We start from the raw sequence: 24,877 nt of genomic DNA on the forward strand, positions 1-24,877 counted from the left end.
TTGGCAAATTTAAGATAAATTTTAAAACTACTGAATCGGTGCTATGTGACTGGTAGATTATTTTTTTTTCCTTTTATACATTCATATAATATACTTAATTTTATTTTTCTTTACATAATTTATTATTTATTTTATTAAATATAAAAATTTAATTTGTAATAATTATTTATTTAAATACAAAGATAATTATATCGGTAAATAATTTAATTTCTTTTTTATTATATATAACTTCTTAAATAATAAGTAGTATTAAATTATTAATTTAACTAAAAATATAAATATATCATCCTATCATCCAAACAAAAATATATTATTAATATATAATTATTCGAATATAAAAAAAATTTACCATTCACATCATAAGCCTCTATTTGACTTTTGGGCTTTTTATTCTGGACCCAAGTATCTTTCGGGCTTCTTTGTTGGTTCTCACATGGTCCGCGTGAAGTAGGGCTTTTTTGGAGTGGGCTTAGGTGGAATGGACCCAAGGTTCCCCCCCGCCTAATATAGCAAAATGGTTCCCTTTTTGAGTTTTGAATTTCGAAATAGCCGGGTCAGATCCTTTCTTCTCCACCTGGGGTAAAAGCATGCAGCCCGCTTTTAGAACGTCTGCGAAAGACTTCCCTCCGATTGTCTCAAACAGAACACGCACACCGCATTTGCATTGTGGACAATTAAAGAACAACGAACATTAAGGGATGTCATCCAAATCTTTGCAACCACCAGGAATGAACACTGGTCTAACTGGCTTGGCTTTTTCGAATGGATTCACCAGCGGAACTTCTATGAGTTCGAAAATGGCTTTCATCATGCGCCACCACCTTCCCGCTTGAAAACCTTCCAGGATGAAAATACGTTTGACAGATTTCCCATTTTCCTCAGACAAAACTGTTGAGTTTGTTATTTGATTTAGTCAAGTTTGTTAATAAGTCCTATTCTATAGGAAGTAGTTTCGTATTTTGTTCTAATCTATTAGCTATCTTAATGGGTTGTTAGTAAGTTAACTTTAAAAGTTCATTTCTGTGTAACAAGGCTATATAAAGGCCTGTAGTTTCCTTTAATAAAACAACTTTTACAAATCATATGAGTGTTTCTTTACATTTGGTATCAGAGCCATATAACAGGGCCTGATTGTGAGTGTTTGTGTGAATAGAAAAACTGCAGATTTTTCTATTGAGTAAATAGAGTCAAATAATATGGCAGAAGGCAGTAGCAGTGGATTTGTACAACCGGCCATTCCCAAATTTGATGGCCATTATGATCATTGGGCGATGATGATGGAGAATTTTCTTCGTTCAAAAGAATATTGGGATCTCATTGAGAATGGGATATCAGGGGAATCAAATCAGCAGACTGAAAAGTTGAAAGATTTAAAGGCAAAGAATTACCTTTTTCAAGCCATTGATCGAACTATTCTGGAAACTATTCTCAACAAGGACACCTCAAAGAGCATCTGGGACTCAATGAAACAAAAATACAAAGGCTCCAACAAGGTGAAGAGGGCACAATTGCAAGCACTTCGGAAAGACTTTGAAACACTCCGCATGAAGGAAGGCGAAACTGTTGACAACTTGTTTGCTCGTACTCTCACTATAGCTAATAAAATGAAAGCTCATGGTGAGACAATGAGTCAAACAATTATCATTGAGAAAATCTTGAGGTCCATGACCTCAAAATTTGATTATGTGGTATGCTCTATCGAAGAATCCAATGATTTGGATACAATGACGATTGATGAATTGCAAAGCAGCTTGTTAGTTCATGAACAAAGAATGAATGGCCATCGTGAAGAGGAGCAGGCTCTTAAGGTCAGTCATGAGTACAGTTACAGAGGTAGAGGTCGAGATCGTGGCTCATTCAGAGGAAGATGTCGAGGAAGAGGTCGTGGTGCCCAACAATTCAACAAAGCTAATGTTGAGTGTTTTAATTGTCATAATTTAGGACATTTCCAATATGAATGTCCTCAAAGGGATATTGGGGCCAACTATGCCGAACTAAATGAAGAAGAAGAGCTGTTATTGATGTCGTATGTTGAGCTTAACCAAGCACAAAGAGAAGGGATTTGGTTCCTTGACTCCGGTTGTAGCAATCACATGAGTGGGAATAAAGAATGGTTCTCCGATTTGGATGTCCACTTCAGGCAAACCGTGAAGCTAGGGGATAATTCAAGGATGTCAGTTATGGGGAAGGGAAATATTCGGATGCAAGTCAAAGGAATCACTCAGGTAATATCTGAAGTTTATTACATACCTGAGCTGAAAAATAACTTGTTGAGTATGGGGCAGCTGCAAGAAAAAGGTGTGTCAATTTTAATTCAGCATGGAAAATGCAAAGTCTTTCATCCTAGTAAGGGCCTGATTATTGAGTCTGAAATGAGTGCAAATAGAATGTTTGTTTTGCTTGCAAACATGAAACCTGAAGTTACTACTTGTTTTCAAGCAGTAACAGAAGATGAGAATTATTTGTGGCACCGCAGGTTTGGGCATTTAAGCTTCAAAGGCTTGAAAACTCTTCAAAACAAAAGGATGGTGAATGGTTTGCCTTCACTCACAGAACCTCAAAAGCTGTGCATTACCTGTTTAGCCGGAAAACAACACAAGGAAGCTATTCCAAAAAGAAGTCTGTGGAGGGCAACACAAAAACTTCAGTTGGTGCACGCTGATATATGTGGTCCTATCAAACCTACATCAAATAGTAATAAGAGGTATTTCCTAAGTTTTATTGATGATTTCAGCCGTAAAACTTGGATTTATTTCTTACATGAAAAATCGGAGGCTCTTACTGTTTTTAAAAGATTCAAGGCTCATGTTGAAAAGGAAGCAGATGTTTTCCTTAAATGTTTAAGGACTGATAGAGGTGGTGAGTTCACCTCGATTGATTTTGAGGCATTTTGCAAGGAAAATGGCATATCCAGGCAATTGACAGCAGCTTATACTCCTCAGCAAAACGGAGTTGCAGAAAGGAAGAATAGGACTGTGATGAACATGGTGCGATGTATACTAACAGAGAAGCAAGTTCCAAAGATCTTTTGGCCAGAAGCAGCTAAGTGGTGTGTGCACGTCCTCAACAGGTGTCCTACCTTAGCCGTGAAAGATCGAACTCCGGAGGAAGCATGGAGTGGTGTGAAGCCTACTGTACAACATTTCAGAGTTTTTGGTTGCTTGGCCCATGTGCATGTACCTGACCAGAAGAGAATCAAGTTAGATGATAAAAGCTTCAAATGTGTTTTGTTGGGAGTAAGTGATGAGTCGAAGGCTTATCGGTTGTATGATCCCATTTCTAAAAAGATAGTTGTTAGCAAGGATGTCATTTTTGAGGAGAATGAAAAATGGAATTGGAATATGAGCAAAGAGGAAAAGGCCTTGGATTTGCTGGATTGGGGAGATATTGAGGAAGGAGATGCAGTAGAAAATGGAACACCTGGGGTAGAGGAGAACAGAATAACACAAGCTGATTCAAGTGGCACAAGCTTATCATCTCTTAATCAAGCAACTGGTTCATGTAGCAGTACACCGTCATCTAACGACACAGATGATGGGAACTCTCAGAGTCAAGTTCAAGGGAGGGAAAGACGAGCTCCACACTGGATGCAAAATTACGAAAGTGGAGAAGGTTTATCGGAAGAAGAAGAAGATTTGAGCGCTATGACAGTATTGATAGAAGGTGATCCTATTACCTTTGAGGAAGCAGTAAAAAGTAAGAAATGGAGAGATGCCATGAATTCAGAAATTGCAGCTATTGAACGGAACAAAACGTGGAACTTGACTGACTTGCCTGAAGGAGTGAAACCGATTGGAGTTAAATGGGTTTTTAAAACAAAACTCAATGAAAATGGTGCTATCAACAAGTACAAAGCTAGACTTGTAGCAAAAGGATATGCACAGCAATATGGTTTTGATTATACAGAAGTTTATGCTCCAGTGGCAAGATTAGATACCATAAGGTTGATAATCGCCATAGCAGCTCGAGAAGGTTGGAACATATTTCAGCTTGATGTGAAAAGTGCATTCCTACATGGGGAGCTTAATGAGGAAGTGTATGTCCTGCAGCCTCAAGGATATGAGAAGAAAGGCGAGGAAGACAAGGTTTATAAGCTGAATAAAGCCTTGTACGGTCTTAAGCAAGCTCCACGAGCTTGGTACAACAAAATTGAAGCTCATTTTGTCAAGGAGGGTTTTGATAAGTGTCATCACGAGCACACCTTATTCACAAAGACAACGGGAGGAGGTAAACTCTTAATCGTCAGTCTTTATGTTGATGATTTAATATTTACTGGTAATGACAGCAACTTGTGCGAAGAATTTAAGAAGTCAATGATGATAGAATTTGATATGACTGATTTGGGTAAAATGAGATATTTTTTGGGGATTGAAGTGCTGCAACATTCTGATGGGATTTATATTTGTCAAAGAAAATATGCTCATGAAGTGCTAGAAAGATTTGGCATGGACAGAAGCAACTTTGTGAAGAACCCAATAGTTCCTGGCTGCAAGTTGTCAAAAGATGAGAAGGGAACTGAAGTTGATTCAAGTTTGTTCAAACAAGTGGTTGGCAGTCTCATGTATTTAACAGCCACCAGACCAGATTTAATGTACGGAGTAAGTCTTATCAGTAGATTCATGTCATGTCCTACCGAGCAACATTGGTTGGCTGCAAAGCGAATGCTGAGGTATTTAAAAGGCACAACTGATCTTGGAATTCTTTATAAGAAAGGAAGAAACAAGCAGCTCACAGGTTACTCGGACAGTGATTTTGCTGGAGATTTGAATGATCGAAAAAGTACGACAGGATATGTATTCATGCTTAGTTCTGGAGCTGTGTCATGGTCATCAAAGAAACAACCTGTGGTTAGTTTATCTTCCACCGAAGCTGAATATATTGCAGCTGCTTCATGTGCCTGTCAATGTATTTGGTTAAGAAGAATTTTGGCAAAACTTGGGTTCATACAGGAACAATCTACTATAATTTTATGTGATAACAGTTCAACTATAAAACTGTCAAAGAATCCTGTTCTTCATGGAAGAAGCAAACATATTGACATCAGGTTCCATTTTCTTCGTGAATTAGTTCGAGATGGGGTGGTGGATCTAAGGCATTGTAATACCCAAGACCAAGCTGCTGATATTCTAACAAAACCACTCAAATTGGAAGTATTTTTAAAGCTTCGTAAGTTGCTGGGCATCTGTGAAGTTCCTACTTTAAACTGAATGTACATACAGTTTAAGGGAGGGAATGTTGAGTTTGTTATTTGATTTAGTCAAGTTTGTTAATAAGTCCTATTCTATAGGAAGTAGTTTCGTATTTTGTTCTAATCTATTAGCTATCTTAATGGGTTGTTAGTAAGTTAACTTTAAAAGTTCATTTCTGTGTAACAAGGCTATATAAAGGCCTGTAGTTTCCTTTAATAAAACAACTTTTACAAATCATATGAGTGTTTCTTTACAAAAACTAGGGCACGACCCCTTCTATTTCGGAATAGAACAATGTAGAAGTGGCGGACATCACCAAGTAGTTTTTTTCCCCACGTTGCTCCCCCTTTAAGCTAATATAAGTCGCTGTGTGCCTCCTCCAGCCATTTAACCTCAGTTTTGTTCAGAGAGATTGAGGTACTCGGAGCCCCTCCCATTCTCACTTATTCTCAAGCCATCGAGTTTCTTTCCTTCACATACAACATCAACGGATTTCCGGTCAAAAAAAACAAAACGTTTATTGGAAACCGATGACATTACGAATCGGAGAGACATTGGCCGACCCCTGGCTATTTGATTGTGGGCGAGACAGAGGAGAAAAAGAAACAGAGTAGAAAGGATGGTAGTGAAGAGAGAGAGAGAGAGAGAGAGAGAGTTTTTATAACAAAAATTTCTGAAGAACATCAAGAAAACTAATCGATGATGTTCTTGATGGAGAGCCGAAAGAGCTAAGAAAGAGAGAGTAACAAATCCGACGAAAGAGATGGAGAGTCTCAATGACTGGGTTGGTTATTCTTGCACCCATTCATTTTACTGAAAGAGAATTAAATGATAGGCAAATATTTACCTTTTTATGAGTGTGTGTGTATATATATATATATATAAAAAAAAAAGGTAGCCAGATCAGGTACTAGCATATTGTTAGAGGTCATGTCTTGTACCTCATATCATATTATATATTATTTTTCAAAGCTAAAAGAGAAACTGAGAGACGATGGATAGTTGTTTTTTGGCTTGTTAGTACCTTACAAAGTGGTTGGTTACAGATTATTATATTATAAGAGGCTGTTGGAAATGAATTTTCAGGTTCTTTAAGTTGTAACGTTTTATTATTTTTGGGACAAAACTGTCACTGACATGTGTTTTATTTATTTGTCTGGCGTCTCACGTGCTCAGAAAAAAATTAATTAAATGATTTTCGTAAACGGAAAGATTAATTAATACAAAATTCATGCTGCACCTTGCTATATCAAAGTTTTAGATATTATACTAATTATGTTTTCTGTACAAAAATGGTTGCAATGCAGATTTCTATCCACCATCCATGATGAAATTCAAAAGACCGTTCTACTCATGATTTAATTATATGATTATAAATTGTATTAAATGGTACATAATTACACCCAAAAAGCAAACAATGATTTATTATATTATTTTGCTGGTTACAATTAGGAGAGGTTAGAGGGCATCCACCATCCAACTTGTGGTGTTCAATTATGTCCTCAACCCACCTTAAATCTCGATCAACCCATCACTTTTAACACCTTCAAGATTATATCATAATCATCTTCTCCAGCTGATACATAATTCAACGCCATGACAACCTACGGTACCATTCCAACGGAGTCGCCTGCTCCAGGATCGAATCTTAGCTTCCTGATACGCGCAAAAGATCAGATCCAGTCAGGTCTGGGCGGACGAAGGCCATGGCTGGAGATGATCCAGTTCGATGCTTTCACCTTCCCCACCTCCCTCAACGACGTCCTTACCAGAATCAGAGCCAATGTGGGTTTTCTCCGGGTCAACTACGTCATCATCATACTCCTCACGCTTTTCCTCAGCTTGCTCTGGTATCCCGTCTCCTTGATCATCTTCATTGTGATGATGGGTGCGTGGGTATTCCTGTTTTTTCTACGAGAGGGTCCTTTGAGTGTGATGGGGATGGTGATCGATGACGGCGTTGTTATGGTGGTCCTGTTGGTGGCTACGGTGTCCGTCTTGCTGTTGACGGATGTGAGCAGTAGTATAATGATTGGGGTGTCGATTGGGGCTGCCATGGATCTGGTTCATGCAGGATTGACAAGTCCGGAGGATTTGTTCTTTGTTGATGATGATGAAGAAAGGGTTAGTAGATCCAACGTTATTGTTGGTAGGGATGCTTCAAATATGCGTTTGAAAAATCCTGCTTCTTCTTCTTTTTCTTCTTAGTAATTTCTTGTTTAATTTCAATGGAATATACAGACCCATCATGAAAATATGCATCCAAGATCGTGTGGTTGTAATTAAATTAACAAAGTGGATTGATGATTATTCTTGCTAGGATGGATGCACCCAAAAACTCATTATACATGTATACAACTAATTATAAGAACATGAAGATTACTGTGTTTGAGGCATGTAAGATATGCAACTCAAGCCTCCATGTAATTCTTTATTATTATTTTTTTTTTAAAAAAAAGAATTTTATAAAGGATAAGAGAGTCTTTTCAAATTTATTTATTAACATTTCTATTCGAATATCTACCACAACTTAATTAAAAATATTATAATTTCTTTTTCAATAAAAAATCGTATATTTTATTAATTAAATCGCACATGTGCATTAATTATAATAAATAAACTTCTAACAACAACATAAGAGATGTATAATTGGATTAGACCCATGTAGCAAATAAAAGGAAAACCATCAACCAGAAAAAGGAGGAGTCAGATTATGGCTTTTTAATTCAGCATAAAAAAAAAAAGAGGGAACAAACTTTGTCCTTTAAATACATATAAAAACTCCTAAAATGAATCGTTGAGTATTTTCATTTAGCCATGGTTATTAGTAGTCATTAGAATATCTGGAAAACAAAAAGGAAAAAGAAAAACCTTTGTACTTCCCATATTAAGTTATGTGTAGGGAATTCAAAAACATTTTAATCATAAATCAATACGAATAGTTTTATTTGTATATACGGGAATAATGGATTTGATTTAATATGTAACTGATGCGAAAGGGTAGACTCATATTTTCTAGATCAATGAGGCAAACTTTAAATATAAGATCTATACAATTGTCAAAAGTTTATCTACTAAATAAGTTAAGATTCTTTGTTCAGTTCACGAATATTTAATAAATGTGTCTTAATTTTTATCTTTTATCAAAAAATTGAATTGAAAAATTTCTTTCAATTATTGATCATTGAATCGAAAATTTTTAGTTATAATAAAAGATAATTTAAATTATTAAAATTGATAAATCACGTTATAACACCCCAAAAATCAAACGGTAAGCCTCGGGGCATTTTTGGAGAGAATGAAGGAAATAAATCTTAAATAATTACAAAAGTAGGGGAAATTAATTAAAAACAAAAGAAGAATTGAATTGCAAAGATTTTAAAAGAGAAGAGAGGTAGATTTGAGAAAAAAAAGAGAGCTGGATTGTAAAGATTTTAAAAGGAAAGGGGAAATTTTAGAAATTTAAAAGAAACCAAGGAGTAGAAAAGAAATAGAAAGCAACTGGCCCAGATTGAATAGTTGAAGATTAAATGAGAGAGAGGCAGGAACGGAATGGAAGGTTATGATCATTTCAAATTAAATGGACAGTTGAGATCGTGCCCTATGTAAAAAAGAAATGTACGATCAAGATCGTGTGGGAGAAGATCTAATGGCCAAGATTAACTAGTATGAGAAAGGACATAAATATCCTTAATGAAACTTTAAATCAGATTACCACAATTGCAAAAAAGAAAGATGAAAATGCACTGATTTGATCCAACAATCTAGATTATAGAAATGAGATCAAATGGCAACCGGACAGAGTATTTAAGATTATATCTTGTAACCTTAAATAAGATCTTCCGTTATGAATTATATTTGGAGGAACAGATCGGGATTGAAATGTTAATAATTGATCCACCATTTTACTTGTTGTTGTGAGTTTAATTTCGGATATATCTTCCGTTGTACGTTTTATTGAAAACTTTTATTATAAGAATCAATAAAAAATTCTTCACTTTAGTATTTTGGTAATTTATGTTAAGAGTATATAACTAGATGATATATCATTCTTAACATGAATTAATTACTTGAGTTCCACTCAAGTCTTATTGGAACTCATGTCTTATTTCTTATCCTTGTCTAAAAAATGATAACAAAGACATACTTGAAAGTGTTATGAGAATGTTACAAATTAAAAAGAACATGAGATACACTAAGAAGAAAAGAAATTTTAAAGCAAAATAAGCAAAAAAATAAAGCAATTAACTTATGTGTAAATTAGTGATAAATTAGTCAGAATTCGCCATAGAGGTAAGACACAAGAAAAATTGAGATTGTTTTTTATTCTTTTTATGATTTGTTTCTTTACATTGATTAAAAACTATATAAAGATGGATAATATAACAAAGAATATAAGAAACTTTTTGAAAATTATTTTTCCCACTAAAATGAATTAAATACGCATAAACATTTGTACATCTATATAAATTTAGAATTAATACATATGATTATTACTAATATACCAAAAAAAGAAATATTAACATTTTAGATTTTGTATATTAATTGTATAATGTTTACCTTTTCATTTGACTGTACTTACCTACTTTATTTAATAGTTAATATTTTATTTTATTTAAAACATATTTTTAATTTAATCTTTTACAATTTAACATTTTTTAAATTAAGACTTTATAATTTATTTTTAGACAATTCACTACTTTATGCTTTAAATCGTTAGTCAAACTAGTCAACTCAATCATCAGTAGAAATAAGCATACACATGGTCTCTCTTTCACCACATAAGTGGATATTTTAAAAATATAAAATATTACAGATATTAATTTATATATTAAACTCATATTTATCATTAAATAAAATTTAATAGATTAAAAGTAAAAACAATTATTTTATTGAATCTCTAGGTCTTCTTTATAGAAAACGTCACATGTTATTATCAAAGAATAACAAAATTATAAAACTAGTCTTATAAGAAAACCAGTTTGAAGAAGTAAATCGAAACAATATTTGATTTCAACTTAAAACATAAAGAGATAATTCTAATGCACAATGGTTTCTAGTATTGATTTACACATAGAGAATGAACAAGAAAATCCAAGAACTAGAGGAAATGTTACTAGATTTTATTTAAACTCTTTGTTCTCTTTATTGATTTGGGTTCTAAATAAACAATCCTAAATGATCCACTGACTTCATTCAAATATCTCTCTAATTTTAAATCTATCTATTATATTTGCTCTCTCAAATTCGTAATCAACTTTCTTAAACCAACATCCTCATAGTTTATAATTTGTTTTCATTCTTCTGAAAGCATTAAGCCTAACCATCTCTTTTATATTCTTTTCTATTTATACATAATTTCTCTCCTTGGTTCCATATATTTCATATTCTCTTAATCAGTATGCTCTCTTTTATTCTCTATATGCTTAAGCGTCTCAACCTCCATTATACTCTTAGTTTCTTCCATTTCCTTTCTCCCAATCCACCTCTTCTTATAACCAAAAAATATAGGTTGGATCCTTCGTTTCTCTATTTTCTATTGCGAGTCTCGACTTAAGATGATGCAACTATTATTTTTTTGGTCATATTTTAATTGAATTTTAATTTTAATCTTGTTTAATGTCAACTACGATCTTTAATAAGTTAATTTCTTTTTTTTTTTTAATTTCGAGTGTTCATACGTGTGGCTAGAGAGTGGTCACGTGTGTTTTCACTTTCACTATTAAGAAAATCAACTAGGATAATTAACACTTAAACTAAAAAAATGAGTTGCCAAAATAAACTACAAGGTCTACTGTTACAAAATGTAATGAAATGTAAACATGGATTCACATGGAATTTCTTTCATTAGGAGAGTACAATTTATAAGTTGTATGAGTTACAAGCACAAGATTATTGATGATTTAATGGGTTCGCAGTTGAGTAATTCCCTTCTTGACGAGGATATAATAAACCTGTTACATGAAGCATAAGCATGGTTTCACATGGAATTTCTATCTTTTAGTGGAAGTAAAATGGCATATAAAAGAGAGATCAAATTACAGTATAACTGAGTTATAAACACAAGGTCATTGATGATTTAATGGGTTTAGGGTTGAAAGATCTCCTTTTTGACGAGGATATCATAAACCCAATCTATTATAGATGACATCACCTTGAACAAACAATGAGCATCAAACTTCTTTGTGATGTTGCCCCCTAAAGATCTCTTTTGAGATGACCTGCTACATCCTAAGATAGAGAGGTAGATGCAACCTATAGGCATTTCTCTTGCCCAAGATAGTTACAAGTAGGAATAAGATCAACCATTCATTTATCTTTTATAAAAGATAAATGAGAGAAACTACGGACTACATATAGTTTCATATAGTAGTTGTGTTTCAGAAAAGTCTAGTATGTCCAAATCATTAAGATAGCTTGAAGAACTTTATCTTGAATGCTTGCAATTTGCATTATTGTCTGCCGACTCTGATGCCATGAATGCATTTAGACCTCTCTGAATGCTTGTACCAACCTGGGTACTTCATTTGCCTTTTGGGAGATTTCTTCAGACTCTCTTTTCCTCCTCTGTTCAAGATATCTGTCAACTTCAGCTGATGTATGACAGCGAGCAGCTCAAGCCTCCTGCAAAAGTTTACCATAAATGCATGAAGGGAAGAAAATAAATGAAGTATTCCTTAAAAATAATGTCTTTTCTGACATTAGAATTATAGGATTTTTTATCATAAACAACAACATATTAAAGATTTAGATCTAAATCTAGAATTACATATTCAAATCTAAAACTGAAAAATAATTAACATGCTCATTTGAATCATAAAGACTAAATCTATAAATGAAAACGTACCTGCAAAGTGGAAGAAATTTGCACGTTTTGCAATAAATTTTTCAAATCAATACATTGGTGTTTTAAAGTTTTTATGCACTTTCTTTTTTAATGATAGGATGACAGAATATAAAAACCTTAACATGTGATTTTAGGACTGTATCTACCTATTTATATCATTAAAATTTCGTTATTTCTAATTTTACTAATCACAATACATGAAGTAAAGAAAATAAATGAAGTATTCCCTAAAAATAATGTCTTTTCTGACATTAGAATTATATGATTTTTTATCATAAACAACAACATATTAAGGATTTAGATCTAAATCTAGAATTACATATTCAAATCTAAAATTTAAAAATAAAATAACATGCTCATTTGAATCATAGAGACTAGATCTATAAATGGAAACGTACCTGCGAAGTGGAAGAAATTTGCGGGTTGTGCAATAAATTTTTCAAATCAATACATTGGTATTTTAAAGTTTTTATGCACTCTCTTTTTTGATGATAGGATGACAGAATATAAAAACCTTAACATGTGATTTTGGGATTGTATCTGCCTATTTATATCCTTAAAATTTCGTTATTTCTAATTTTACTAATCACAAAATCAAAATGGAAACGTACCTGCGAAGTGGAAGAAAGTTGCGCGTTCTGTAATAAATTTTCTAAATCAATACATTGGTACTTTAAAGTTTTTATGCACTCTCTTTTTTAATGATAGGATGACAGAATATAAAAACCTCAACATGTGATTTGGGACTGTATCTGCCTATTTATATTCTTAAAATTTCGTTATTTCTAATTTTACTAATAACAAAATAAAAAATTATGTTTTTAGTCTCTACATATAAAATAAAACTCACACTTTAATTTGATGTATTAAAATTCAAAATATTTTTAATCATATCAGATTACTCAAGCGAACTCAATTAAATTTGATAATCTTTTATGCACAATAAATCTGCATATAAGCAGACACCGTTTGTTAAAAATCCAACAAGAATTACACCTCTATTATTGAACAAAAAAATAGCAGCAAAATAATCTGCCAGATAAAATTAAATATAAAAGTGCAATGTGGCATACTTTCAGTTCTTTGAGTCTTTTCAAAGTACGGTGCTCTTGAATAGCACTTCGAAGTAGTGTTTGATGCTCTTCTTTAGGATGGAAACGCATGAAAACATCAACAGCTCCGACATATTGCTCTCTCTTCAGGAGACGAGTCCTTCTCAAAAGGATTTGTATACAGCAAATTTCTTTCCAATATGAAATCCTTTTTATGTTTTCGCTCATCAAGTCTGCAATAAGCTTATTTCAATTGTGGTGCCAAGTGAAAGAGGGACTATTTTCGAAAGACACTTTCATTTATTAATCCATCCAACCACAACTTATAGACACACATCAAACTCATTACAAACCACGTATTTTGTCAAAGCAAAAAATTCTTGGTTGCATTCCTCCTTGAATAAATACGCAGCACTCATAACTTTAGCTCCCGCTCTTCGTCTGTGTCTGTATCATTGAATTCCATCTAAGCCAACAACTGCCCAGCATAATTGTTATATTCAAGATCAAATTCTTGTCTTTCGGAGTTATAACCATTCAACTCTATTAGATTATCATTCCCGAAAGAGTTTGGTTTCTTTCCCTTAAATTTTCTGTCTGTTTGAGGATCTGTCGACATATGGGGTTACAGCTAGTTAGCTATTCAATCAGTTATTACCATATCATATAATGCAGGCAAGACTTTTTCTGATAACTCGAAAACATAAAACATAATAGTACGTAGTCTAGATAAGCAAACCGTATGTAACTGTTAACAGTTTATAACTCCTTTCAAGGTAAACAGTTGTTCATCATATATGTTAAATATTGCTTCAGAACTGTACATGATGTAGTGTTTCCTAATTTTTAAGAGTTTAATATTTTTTAAATTTTATATTTATAATCATGATTTATTGATTAGTTAATTTAGGATCATGAACTTAGTGGGTAATTATTTTTTAAGTTTATTTAATGTAAGTTTTTCGTTTTACTGTTGTATTCCAGTGACATCTTTCTATGAAATTTAAATTGCTCTATTTTCTTCATCTCTAAAACCTTCAACATATAATGTTTTAAAAATCAAGATATAGATTCAAAACGGTGTGGGTACATTAACTAATGGTGTTTCCATGGAACAGAGCTTGGGGACATTGCATGAATTTGTTAAAGCTTGTATTCTATAGTTGACAAGGTATTAGTGAAAGTGAAGAATAGAAGAAGAAGAAACCAAAAGGTTAAAAAAGACAAACAGACCTTCCATTTTAATGATGCTGGAGCCATCTTTAACCTGGGTCATGTCATCAGTTGCTTCCATGCTTTTGTTGCCAGAAAGAATCACAGAATCTAACTCTAAGGTCAATAAAACAAGCAGAGAATCGGAGGGTCATATTTTCTATGGTGAAATAAATCAGAGATGCCGCAAAAAAGCATGTAGAAGCTCACCTGTTTTCCCACCAGAGAGTAAACGACCAGATGGCCCATCCTATGTATTTCTTCAACTCTGTATAGATAGAAATATTTGGATATCAAGGTGTATGAACAAAGTATGAAATAATGACATACGTGCAGAAGAATAGCAATCCCACTTCACGCTTGAAGGTGAAACGGGGCATTCTTCCTTCATGTTAAGCTCCCTAAACATTAAAGAAACTGCAATAATCACAAATATGACAATCAGAAAATTAGCAGAACAAAAGCATATGGCTATAAGAAAAATAGCCTACTACAATTAATCAAAAGAAGATGAATGCAAGTAGAAGAAGAAGAGTATAACATTATTACAAACCTTTCTTATCCTCACAATGTCCTTTGGCCATAGCTAGAAGCTCTTTTCTATTTTTTCTAACGACATGTGACATGTCCTAGAGAAGAAAAATGCTCCATATCTAGTTATTTTATGAAGTTTGCTACTAAAAAGAAAGTGAGATTTTATGGGAAATGCCATACTGGAAGAGAAAAATACAGTGAGTTCCAATAAACACTTGTGTAGTGTCCAACACAACTTTCTTTACTCTTTGTTTCTACATGCTCAGCAACCTCTACCAATTCCCTAAGCCATACATTTCAATTCCCTGAAATTAGAAATTATTTGATTAAAAAACAGGTTAAAAATTTAGTCCAGACATGAAATACTGCACTTGTAGGATTTTTATTTTAAAGATAATTTGGGTATTTGTTAGAGAAAATTTGGATTTAGAAGGCAGAAATCTGTATTTTTTTTGGAAAGAAAATGAAAAATTACCAGCCTGGATGGTTATCTTTTAATTTGGAAACATCTTTTTTTTTGTTTTTGTTTTTTGGAAGGGAAATGAAGGTTAAAAGAGGATTTTAATCTTTAGAACAAAAAAAGAAGAAATATATGTGCTCTTTTGGAAAGAAAATGAAAGTTATGAGTTCAGATTTTAAAAAAAAAAATTATGCCAGGAATTATCTATACTTCTTTGAAAAAAATAAAAAAATTAAAGATTTAGATTATTTTCTTCTTCAAGAAATAAAATCATTGAATGTGTTACGAGAATGTTACAATTGAAAGGAATAAAGATACAATAAGAAGAAAACAAATTGTAAAGCAACATAAGCACAAAAAAATGAAGCAATTAACTTATAAATAGATTAATGACAAATTATTTAAAATTTGTCGTACAGAAAAATAATGGAGAATATAATGAATATTTTAAAAAATTATTTTTCCTACTAAAAAAATGTATATGCGTTAATATTATTACATTTATATAAATTTAGAATTAATACATAAGATTATTACCAATCTATCAATATAAGAAATATTAGTATTTTAGATTTTATACATCAACTTTATAATTCTAGCTTTTTATCTGATTATATCTATTTACTTTCTTTAATAGCCGATATTTTATTTTATTTAAGATAAAATTTAATTTGATTTGTCTAGTCTATTATTTAGTTATATTTATCTACATTCTTTAGTAATCGATATTTTATTTTATTTGAAACGAATTTTAATTTGATCTCTTATAATTTGATATTTTTTAAATTAAAATTTTGTTATTTTTTTTGGAGAACTAACTATCTTATGCTTCAAATCGTTAGTGAAACTAGCCAATGATTCAATCATCAGCAAAATTAAGCACACAAGTGGCCACTCTTCAGCAACAAATGTGGACACTTGAAAAAAAAAAATTAATGATATTAATTTATCTATTAAAAATATTAAAAATTAATGTAAAAATTATAATTTATTTTATCTATTAGTTTGAATTCAAATATGATTTATTTTTTAATTTGATTTAGTCCATATTTATTTTTTAAAAATTATGTTATGTTTATCACTTAAATAATGATAGATTATTTTTTAGAAAATTGATTTTGATGTAAGCTTATTAAGAGCACTTTAAATTGTTAATTTAGAGAGAGTAAAATCTATAAAAATTTAAGTTTTTTTTCACCATAAAAAAATCCAACAAATAGTATCAAAACTTTCTTGATCCTAGGTATGTAAGGAAAAAAAATATATAGAGAAAACAAGAGAGTTTCATATATTAAATATTGTTTCAAATATTTTTCATTTAACTTCATCTTTTATTTTTACAGGAGAAAGTTATCAATTATGGTATGTGAAAATACAAACATATTACAATCCTGCTAAAAAAAAAGAATTTATTTTTTAAAAATTAGAGAAAAGTACTCTAAGGGAATTAATTGCAAATTTTGATGAGAAATGTATCGAATAATTGAAAATTAATAAAAAATACGTCAATAACCAGAGGTTAGTGATAATTGTATCAACAATTGAAGAGAAATACTTTAAATATGAAGATCAAATAAGAAATATTGGAAAGAAGTACTCCAACAAAACAAATATGATGATTATAATTTCTAAATTAAGGAAGAGTGTTGAAAATTAATATAGAAATTATAACTTATTTTATTTATTAGTTTGAATTCAAATATAATTTATCTTTTAATTAGTTTTAACCCATGTTTATTTTTTAAAAATTATGTAATTAGTTAGAGTTTATATTTTAGGAGATTTGATTTATGTTTATTTCTTAAATAGTGATAAATTATTTTTAGAAAATTTGATTTTGATGTAACCTTATTTAGGAGCACTTTAAATTATTAATTTGGAGAGAGTAAAATCAATAGAAATTTAAGTTTTCTTCATTTAAAAAAAAACCAAACGGAAAAACATATTTATCATTAAACAAAACTTAATAAAATATAACCAAAGAAAATCATAAACTATAGTTTTATTGAAGTTCTAAGTCCTCCATACAAGAAACCTCACATGTTATTCGTTAAAGAAAAACAAAATTATCAAATTACACCAATTTTTAAGAAAATAAATGTAAAGAAGTAAACCCAAATAGGATTTGATTTCAACCTAAAACATGAAGAGATACTTCTAATACATGATTATTCTTAGTATTGATTTACATATAGAAAAAAAAAATAAGATCATCCAAGTGCTAAATAAACTGTCATTGGATTTTATTAAAGCTCGCAGTTCTCTTTACTAATTTTGGACACACATCAAATATTGTAGATCATTCATTGACTTCACTCAGATATCTCTCTAATTCTAAATCTTTATTTTATATTTATGCTCTTAAATTCGTAATAAACTGTCTCAAACTAATATCCTCAGAGTTCATAATATGTTTCCATTCTTCTAAAAACCTTAAGCCTTTCTCTTGTATAATCTCTCCCATTTGTCCGTAATTTCTCAGCTTTTTTCCCTATCTACTCAAGCCCTTAATCGATATACCCTCTTCTATTCTCTATATGGTCAAACCTCTCCTCCTTTATTCTACTCTTAGTTTCTTCCTTTTCTTTTGTCCCAATCGACATCTTTTTATAACAATAATAGATAAACTAGTTCTTTATTTTCTTGTTTCCTACTACTAGCCTCAACTTAAGATTCTAGTATAAATCTCCTATTTCATGCTTTCTTTATCATTCTCGAGTTAATAAACTTTATTTTTGTTACTTCTTCTGTTCTATTGCTCCTTCTTGAGCCTAGTTAGGTTAGCTTTGGTTTTTTTTTTTGTTAACCAAAAAATAATATGTAGAAGCAAAGAAGATGAAGAAGCAAATGTGATTTATATTATTTTATTTTAATTAAATTTAAATTTTGTTCTATGTTAACTGTGGTTTTTAATAAGTTAATTTTTGTTTTTTAATTTTTAGGTGTTCAAGTGTGTGGCTGAAAAATGGTCATGTGTGTTTTTATTTTTACTGTTATGAAAATCAGCTAGTGTCATTGATATATAAAGTTTAAGATAATGAGTTGTCAAAAAATAAACTATAAGATCTTAATGTAGAAAGAGTCAAACCACTTGGAGAGAAACTAAAATTCACTTTTTAATTTATAAAGACAAATTACAAAATTATTTACAATGTTAGACATTATTTGCAAAAACATAACTCCATAATAAAATCATATAAAAATAATCAGATTAAGTTTGACCATCAACAAAAAGATTATGTCAATTATAACATAAACTTAGTCTATTTTTATAGCAGCAAAGTGTTAGTCTTAAGCCTTAGGCTTAGAATATACTTGGTGTAGCATCCTTTAGAGAGAGGAAATATATAAAAACAAAACAATGTAGAGAGAGAAAGAGAGAGAGAGAGTGAGATAGTTAAAGAGAGAAAGGGCAATGTGTTTCACTTGTTTGGAACTTGGGCTTAAATATGGGGTAGGTTGGTCATTTACTCAACTTTTATATATTAATGTTCTTGCATAGTAGATTTAAAATAACTCTCTACTGTGAGTCTCAACTTAAGATTCTACTTTATTTAACTTGGTAGTATGTAACTTTTGATTAAGAGATCAAGGGATGTTGGGTTTGAATATGTTTTTCTTGTTTCAAAATATAGGCTTAGTTCTTCGTTTTTCCATTTCCCTATTTGTTTTCCCAATCACTCTTGATACTTTTAGGCACTGATCGAATACTGATTAATTAATTGATTTTCTTTCATTTTTCTAGAACAAGATGCATATAAAGAAGACATCTTTTGTTATTAATCTATTCTAGAGTCTTGTAATTTTTATTTTAAGTTCTACAAGATCTTATTGGTCTTATAATTATTTATTATTTGTATAACGTTTTTAAAAATATATCTATAATTTATTTCTTTTGATAAAATTAAAACTTTGAAATATTTGATGAGATTATTTCATTTGATGAGAATAAAAATTATTTATAAGTTTCTTTTGAAACTTTTATTGTGTCTACCATTGGATCAAACTGAACTAGAGGGCTCGAAGCCTAAGCCTGATATTTTTGTGTACCAAAACGCAGCATTTCATTAGAGCTGCTTATGTTTTATTTATCTGTTATTGCCACACGTGAGCTCGTCCAGGCAGGTATAAAAACATCATTTCTCTAGTAATCGATCATTCTGGAAATTTCTCTTTGAAACCCTAATAGGGTTTCTGGTGTTGCAGCTTCCATTCTTTGTCTTCCTCACTGATTCAAGGTATTTTTCAGCTTCTTTTCTTCATATTTGTGATAAATCTTGAGTAGATAGGAAGTTTAATCGGTGAAAGTTCATATTTTGTTGCATGGTATTAGAGTAAACTTAGATATGGAGAGCGAAAATTCAAATCAGACTACAAACTGAAACCCTAGCCCATTGAACAGAATAAACTTAGATTTATGAATCCTGATAGCCTGTACTATATAGAGAAGATTCTAAACTCTAGTACTATTCTAGTTCCTCAACCCTTGGAAGGAAATAATTATTACACATGGGCTCACTTTACGAAATGAGCATTAAGGATTCAAAACAAGCTTGAATTCATAGATGGAACCCTTACCAAGCCAATGGATCCCACTAATATGCTCAATGAACAATGGTTACGATGTATTGACATTGTAATCACTTGGATACAGAACACTTTATCTTGAGAGATCAAGGCTAGCACCTTTTACGTTGACACTGCCCATCAGCTATGGCTTGATCTTGAACAAAGGCACATGTAACAGAACGTGTCTAGGATGTTTAATCAAGCAATTAATAATCAATCTCTTATAGAGTCAAGACCTAGTTAGGGTTTATTTTGCTAAGTTAAAGAATTTAATTGATAAAGTGGTGAACTATGAACCAATGCCCAACTATACTTGTGGAATGAAGACTATGGTGGAATATCAAGATAGAGACTATATAATGAAATTCCTCATGGGTTTAGATGATTCCTACAAAGGAATGATAGGATAAATCCTCATGATGAGGCCTTTTTCTGGCATGAATGAGGTCTTCTCAATTATCGAGTAAGAAAAAAAATAAAGGCAAATATCTCTGGATTTTACGGCCAACAGGGCCATGACTTTTAGCATTAAGACGAATGACAAACCTATTAAGCCCATAATTTCCAATAAGGAGAAATACTTTTGTAGCCATTTTAAGATGACTGGGCACTCGCTGGAAATGTGCTACAAAACCAACCCAAATGCACTTGTATGCTCCCATTATAATAAATTGGGACATACAGTTGAGACATGTTACAAGTTGAAAGGTCAACCCAAGGGGCAAAGACAACAATAAAAAACTAGACAAGTAAATGTTAACTAAGTTTCCACTAATGAATCAGTTAAACAACAAGGTAAAAATGAACCTCCCTCACTAACCAGGGAACATTACAACTAGCTGATGTCCCTCATCCAGTAAAACAAACCCACTGTTAACATGGTGCATTCCACTTGTGAGTCTTCTCAGGATCCTAATATGGCTGCATTCACTGGTAAGCTTTGTTGCTTTAATACAAGTTCAATTAACATGGATGAGAACACACGCAATCCTTGGATTATAGACATAGTGGCTTTAGATCATATGATACATGTACCACACTTGTACACTCAAATCACTTCAAATATTGAATCTGACGTAGTTTTACCAAATAAGGAAATAGTTAAAGTATCGCATATTAGGAAAGTAAAAAGCTGAATGATAGATTAGTGTTGAATGATTTGTTGTATGTTCTCATTTTTAATTTTAATATGATATCAACTAGAAGAATAACATCTGATGTCAAATACTATTTAATTTTTTCACAACAACACTGTATTATTCAAGATATTATGAACTAGAAGACTTTTGGAGTGGGGGAAGTTAGAAATGGGCTGTATGAGCTCAGGGATTTTAAAGGCTTGAAAGATTCAGGCCACCATTGTTTTGTGGGATCAGTTGCTTCAGGATCCATAAAGGAAGAAAACCTTTTTGGCATTTGGCACTACAGGCTCGAACATCCCTCCTTATCTAAAACAGTTACTAGTTTGAATGTACATCAATAAAAAAATTTTAAATTGTGCATTGTATGCCCCTTAGCTAAGGTGTGCATAGGTTGCCTTTTTGTGATAGTACCAGTAGAGCCTAAAATTGTTTTAATTTGATACATTGTGATGTATGAGGACCTTATAGCAAAGTTTCACATGATGGATATAAGTATTTTTTAACCATTATGGATGATTATAGTAGATATACATGGATATATATGATGAAATCTAAGGCTGAAATAGGTCATAGTTTACGACGCTTTTGTATCTTTGGTGAAAGGCAAGTTGATAGAAAAGTGAAGGTTATCAGAAGTGATCATGAGAAAAAATTTGAAATGGGAAACTTTTATGATGATCAAGGAATAGTGCACCAAAGGAGCTATGTGAAAACCCCTCAACAAAATAGAAGAGTAGAACGGAAGCATCAGCAGATACTAAACACAACAAGGGCATTGAAATTTCAAAGGGATTTGGATGACAAGTATTGGAGTGATTTTGTCTTTAGTGCAATATATCTAATAAATAGAATCCCTTCATCTGTTATAGAAAATAAAATTCCCTTTGAGATGCTGTATAAGAAGAAGCCCAGGTATGATCATTTAAAGGTTTTTGGATGTTTGGCTTTTGCTACTACTTTGGCAAGTGATAAATTCAAGTTTGATGCTTGAGCTAGAATATGTATATTGCTTGGATATCATTTTAAAACAAAGGGTATAGATTGCTTGATGAAAGGATAGATAAAGTCTTTGTATCCATAATGTAATTTTTCATGGGAAAATTTTCCCATGCAGAAATAGAAGAGAACAAAAAAAACAGTCCTAAAGAATGCTACCTCTTGGTGATTACACTAGCACAAAACCCTGGCGACTTGCACTTGTGCATGAAGAGATAAGAAACAGTAGAGTGGAAGAAGCAAATGGAAAAATTAATGAAGAGGACCAGAATGCTGATAGAGAACATAATCTTGAAGAACAGAAAGATAACCTGGAATCTAGAAGAGAAGATACAACCACCATTAATAACATATCAAGGAAAAAATCCACTAAAATGAGAAAGAGACCCGAATACTTGAAAGATTACATCTATGAATAGATTTTAAATCATAATCTAGAATTAGAAAATGAAAGATAGAACCAAGAAGCTAATTTTGTGATACCTATATCCATGGCCGTTGGGCACTGCAAGGTTAAGGGGGGATAGAGAAAATTTTTACACAGCATGACTTTGCAAAGGGAACCAGAATCCTATGAAGAAGCCAACCAAAACACAACTTAGAAGATTGCTATAATGAATGAGCTACAAGCTTTAGAAGAAAACAAAACATGGGAAATTATAGATTTTCCACCTGAAAAGAGAGTCATCCAATGCAAGTGGGTCTAGAAAACCAAATACAAGGCTGACATATTAGTTGAGAGATATAAGGCTAGGTTGGTAGCTAAAAGTTAAGCACAAAAAGAAGGTTTAGATTACCATGAAACCTTCTCACTCGTGGTAAAAATTTCCACTGTCAGGATGCTTCTAGCTCTTACAATAGTGAAGGAATGACACTTACATCAATTCGATGTGAATAATACATTCCTACATGGAGATCTAAAAGAAGAGGTGTACATGGAGTTACCATAAGGGCATTCAAAAAGGAAAGAAGGAAATGTGTCATGGACCACACCTCGTCTTATAGGGTAATGACCAGAGCATACTTACTTAAATCATAAAGATTCGAGTTAAGTAAAATAATTTAACTTTATTAATCATAACAGAATCGCAGAACATTACATCCCTTAAATGTAAAACATAAATATATGTATGAGGCTCAAAATTTCTTTGCTTACATTACTAAATAAAAGTACGAAACAGTAACCTTAATCTTAGAGTCTAACTTTAAAATTTTTCTCCCTATCATCGCTCACTCTACAACAGTATCTTCAGTATATAGAGGGTAAGATAAAATATTCTAATAAGCGATATTATAAAATCACAGCATAATACATGCAATATATAGTTTTTTTACACACAACAAAACATATATCATATAAATTTTCTAGAACAGATATATGAATCAGAAGATGAATACACAAACCAGAAAATAGATTCACAATTATTTCATTGTATACTTCATCACTATTATGGTGGATCAATTAGTTACCATACATTATGTATAGGTACACATACTTATCATTGATTCTTTATATACCGAACACGGAACGACATACATGAGTATCTTGAAATACTGCTACTCTCTGAACACGAAATGATTAAAGCACACAAATCAGACTGTTTTCCCATACACCTGAACATGAAATAGTTATGTATGGGTAAACATTTATCACTTCACCAATACATCTATGCATATAATGGTTATGTATGGCCATATTAAAGTCTAGCATAATGCAGGTGTTTTTGGAATAACTCATTTCCATAATGAGTAATGCACACATATCAAAATGACATTTTGAAAACAAAAGGCGAAATAATACTCATATTAAAGTAAAACTTTAACAAATATTTACTTAGTAAATACAAAAGATAAATGGAACACTTCCACATTTTTATATTGAAAATACATAAAATACTTCAAAATTATGTAGGCTGTGAATTCATAATATCCATTAACCTTAGATTCTTAGCAGTCATAATCTTAATTTTAGTAGAGTTCCAGCTTTATTTATAACTCTTTTCTTAAAAATTTGGCAGAGTTTTAGGATGATTTTTTGTCACTTTTTTGACTAAAAAATATTCAACACAGTACTCAAAAACTAGTCCAAAAAATTAAAGAGAAGTCAAATTTCAAAACTTAAGAAAAAACTTACCTTTCTAATAGTTTATAACCTTTTTTTGACCGTGAACCTTCTTTCTCTTCTCTTCCTTTTCCTTTACTCTCACGACTTTAGTAAAGTTTTTCCAAAATATTTATCTAAAACCTTACAGTACTCTTAAAAATCACACATTTTGTATTCTTTTTTTCCTCACATTTACGCTTCTCACTATTTTCTCTTATCCAGAATGTCTTTTCCTCACTTCTCCCATCCTCTATTTATAGCAGTGAGGAGCTATAAGAGATAGGTTGCCACCATTCCTTCATACCATTTCATCTAAAAGTTGTCACCTTTCATCATATCATTTCATCTAAAAGATTATCACTTTTCACATGTTGCTTTATTTAAAAGGTCTTTTCATATGTCACTTCATTTAAAAGTTGTAACTTTTCGTTATGTCACTTTATTTAAAAGTTACCACTTTTCACATGTCACTTCATCTAAAAGTTACCACTTTTCATCATATTACTTTATTTAAAAGGTTCTCACATTTTTTCATGTCTCTTCATGTTTATTCTAGCTCCTTCATCCTTATCCATCTTTTTTTTTGTTTCACTCTAAACTATATTCTTGATCTTATTGTATATTTTTAAATACATATAAAGGCCAAATTAAATATATCAAACATAAAAAATTAACTGGGGAATATTTCGAGGTAGCACATCCTCCCCCCTCAAAAAAAGAAATTTGGTCCTCTAAATTGGACTTACTAGTGGTCACAAATAGATCTGGGTAT

At 31.6% G+C, this 24,877-nt stretch overlaps 1 protein-coding gene and 1 pseudogene across 1 annotated transcript; one reads left to right on the forward strand and one right to left on the reverse strand.

Moving 5' to 3' along the window:
- Positions 1-6,624: 6,624 nt before the first annotated feature.
- PRA1.C (prenylated RAB acceptor 1.C) lies at positions 6,625-7,508 on the forward strand. Its single transcript, XM_022037608.2, has one exon. It carries the CDS (start codon positions 6,786-6,788, stop codon positions 7,395-7,397), a length of 612 nt encoding a protein of 203 aa, XP_021893300.2. The 5' UTR covers positions 6,625-6,785; the 3' UTR covers positions 7,398-7,508.
- Positions 7,509-11,277: 3,769 nt separating this feature from the next.
- Positions 11,278-20,750, reverse strand: LOC110811195 (transcriptional adapter ADA2b-like; annotated as a pseudogene).
- Between the last annotated feature and the right edge of the window lie 4,127 nt (positions 20,751-24,877).

The sequence above is a fragment of the Carica papaya genome, chromosome 7 (assembly GCF_054855325.1).
Source record: "Carica papaya isolate Zhongbai chromosome 7, ASM5485532v1, whole genome shotgun sequence".
In the NCBI taxonomy this organism is placed as follows: Eukaryota; Viridiplantae; Streptophyta; class Magnoliopsida; order Brassicales; family Caricaceae; genus Carica; species Carica papaya.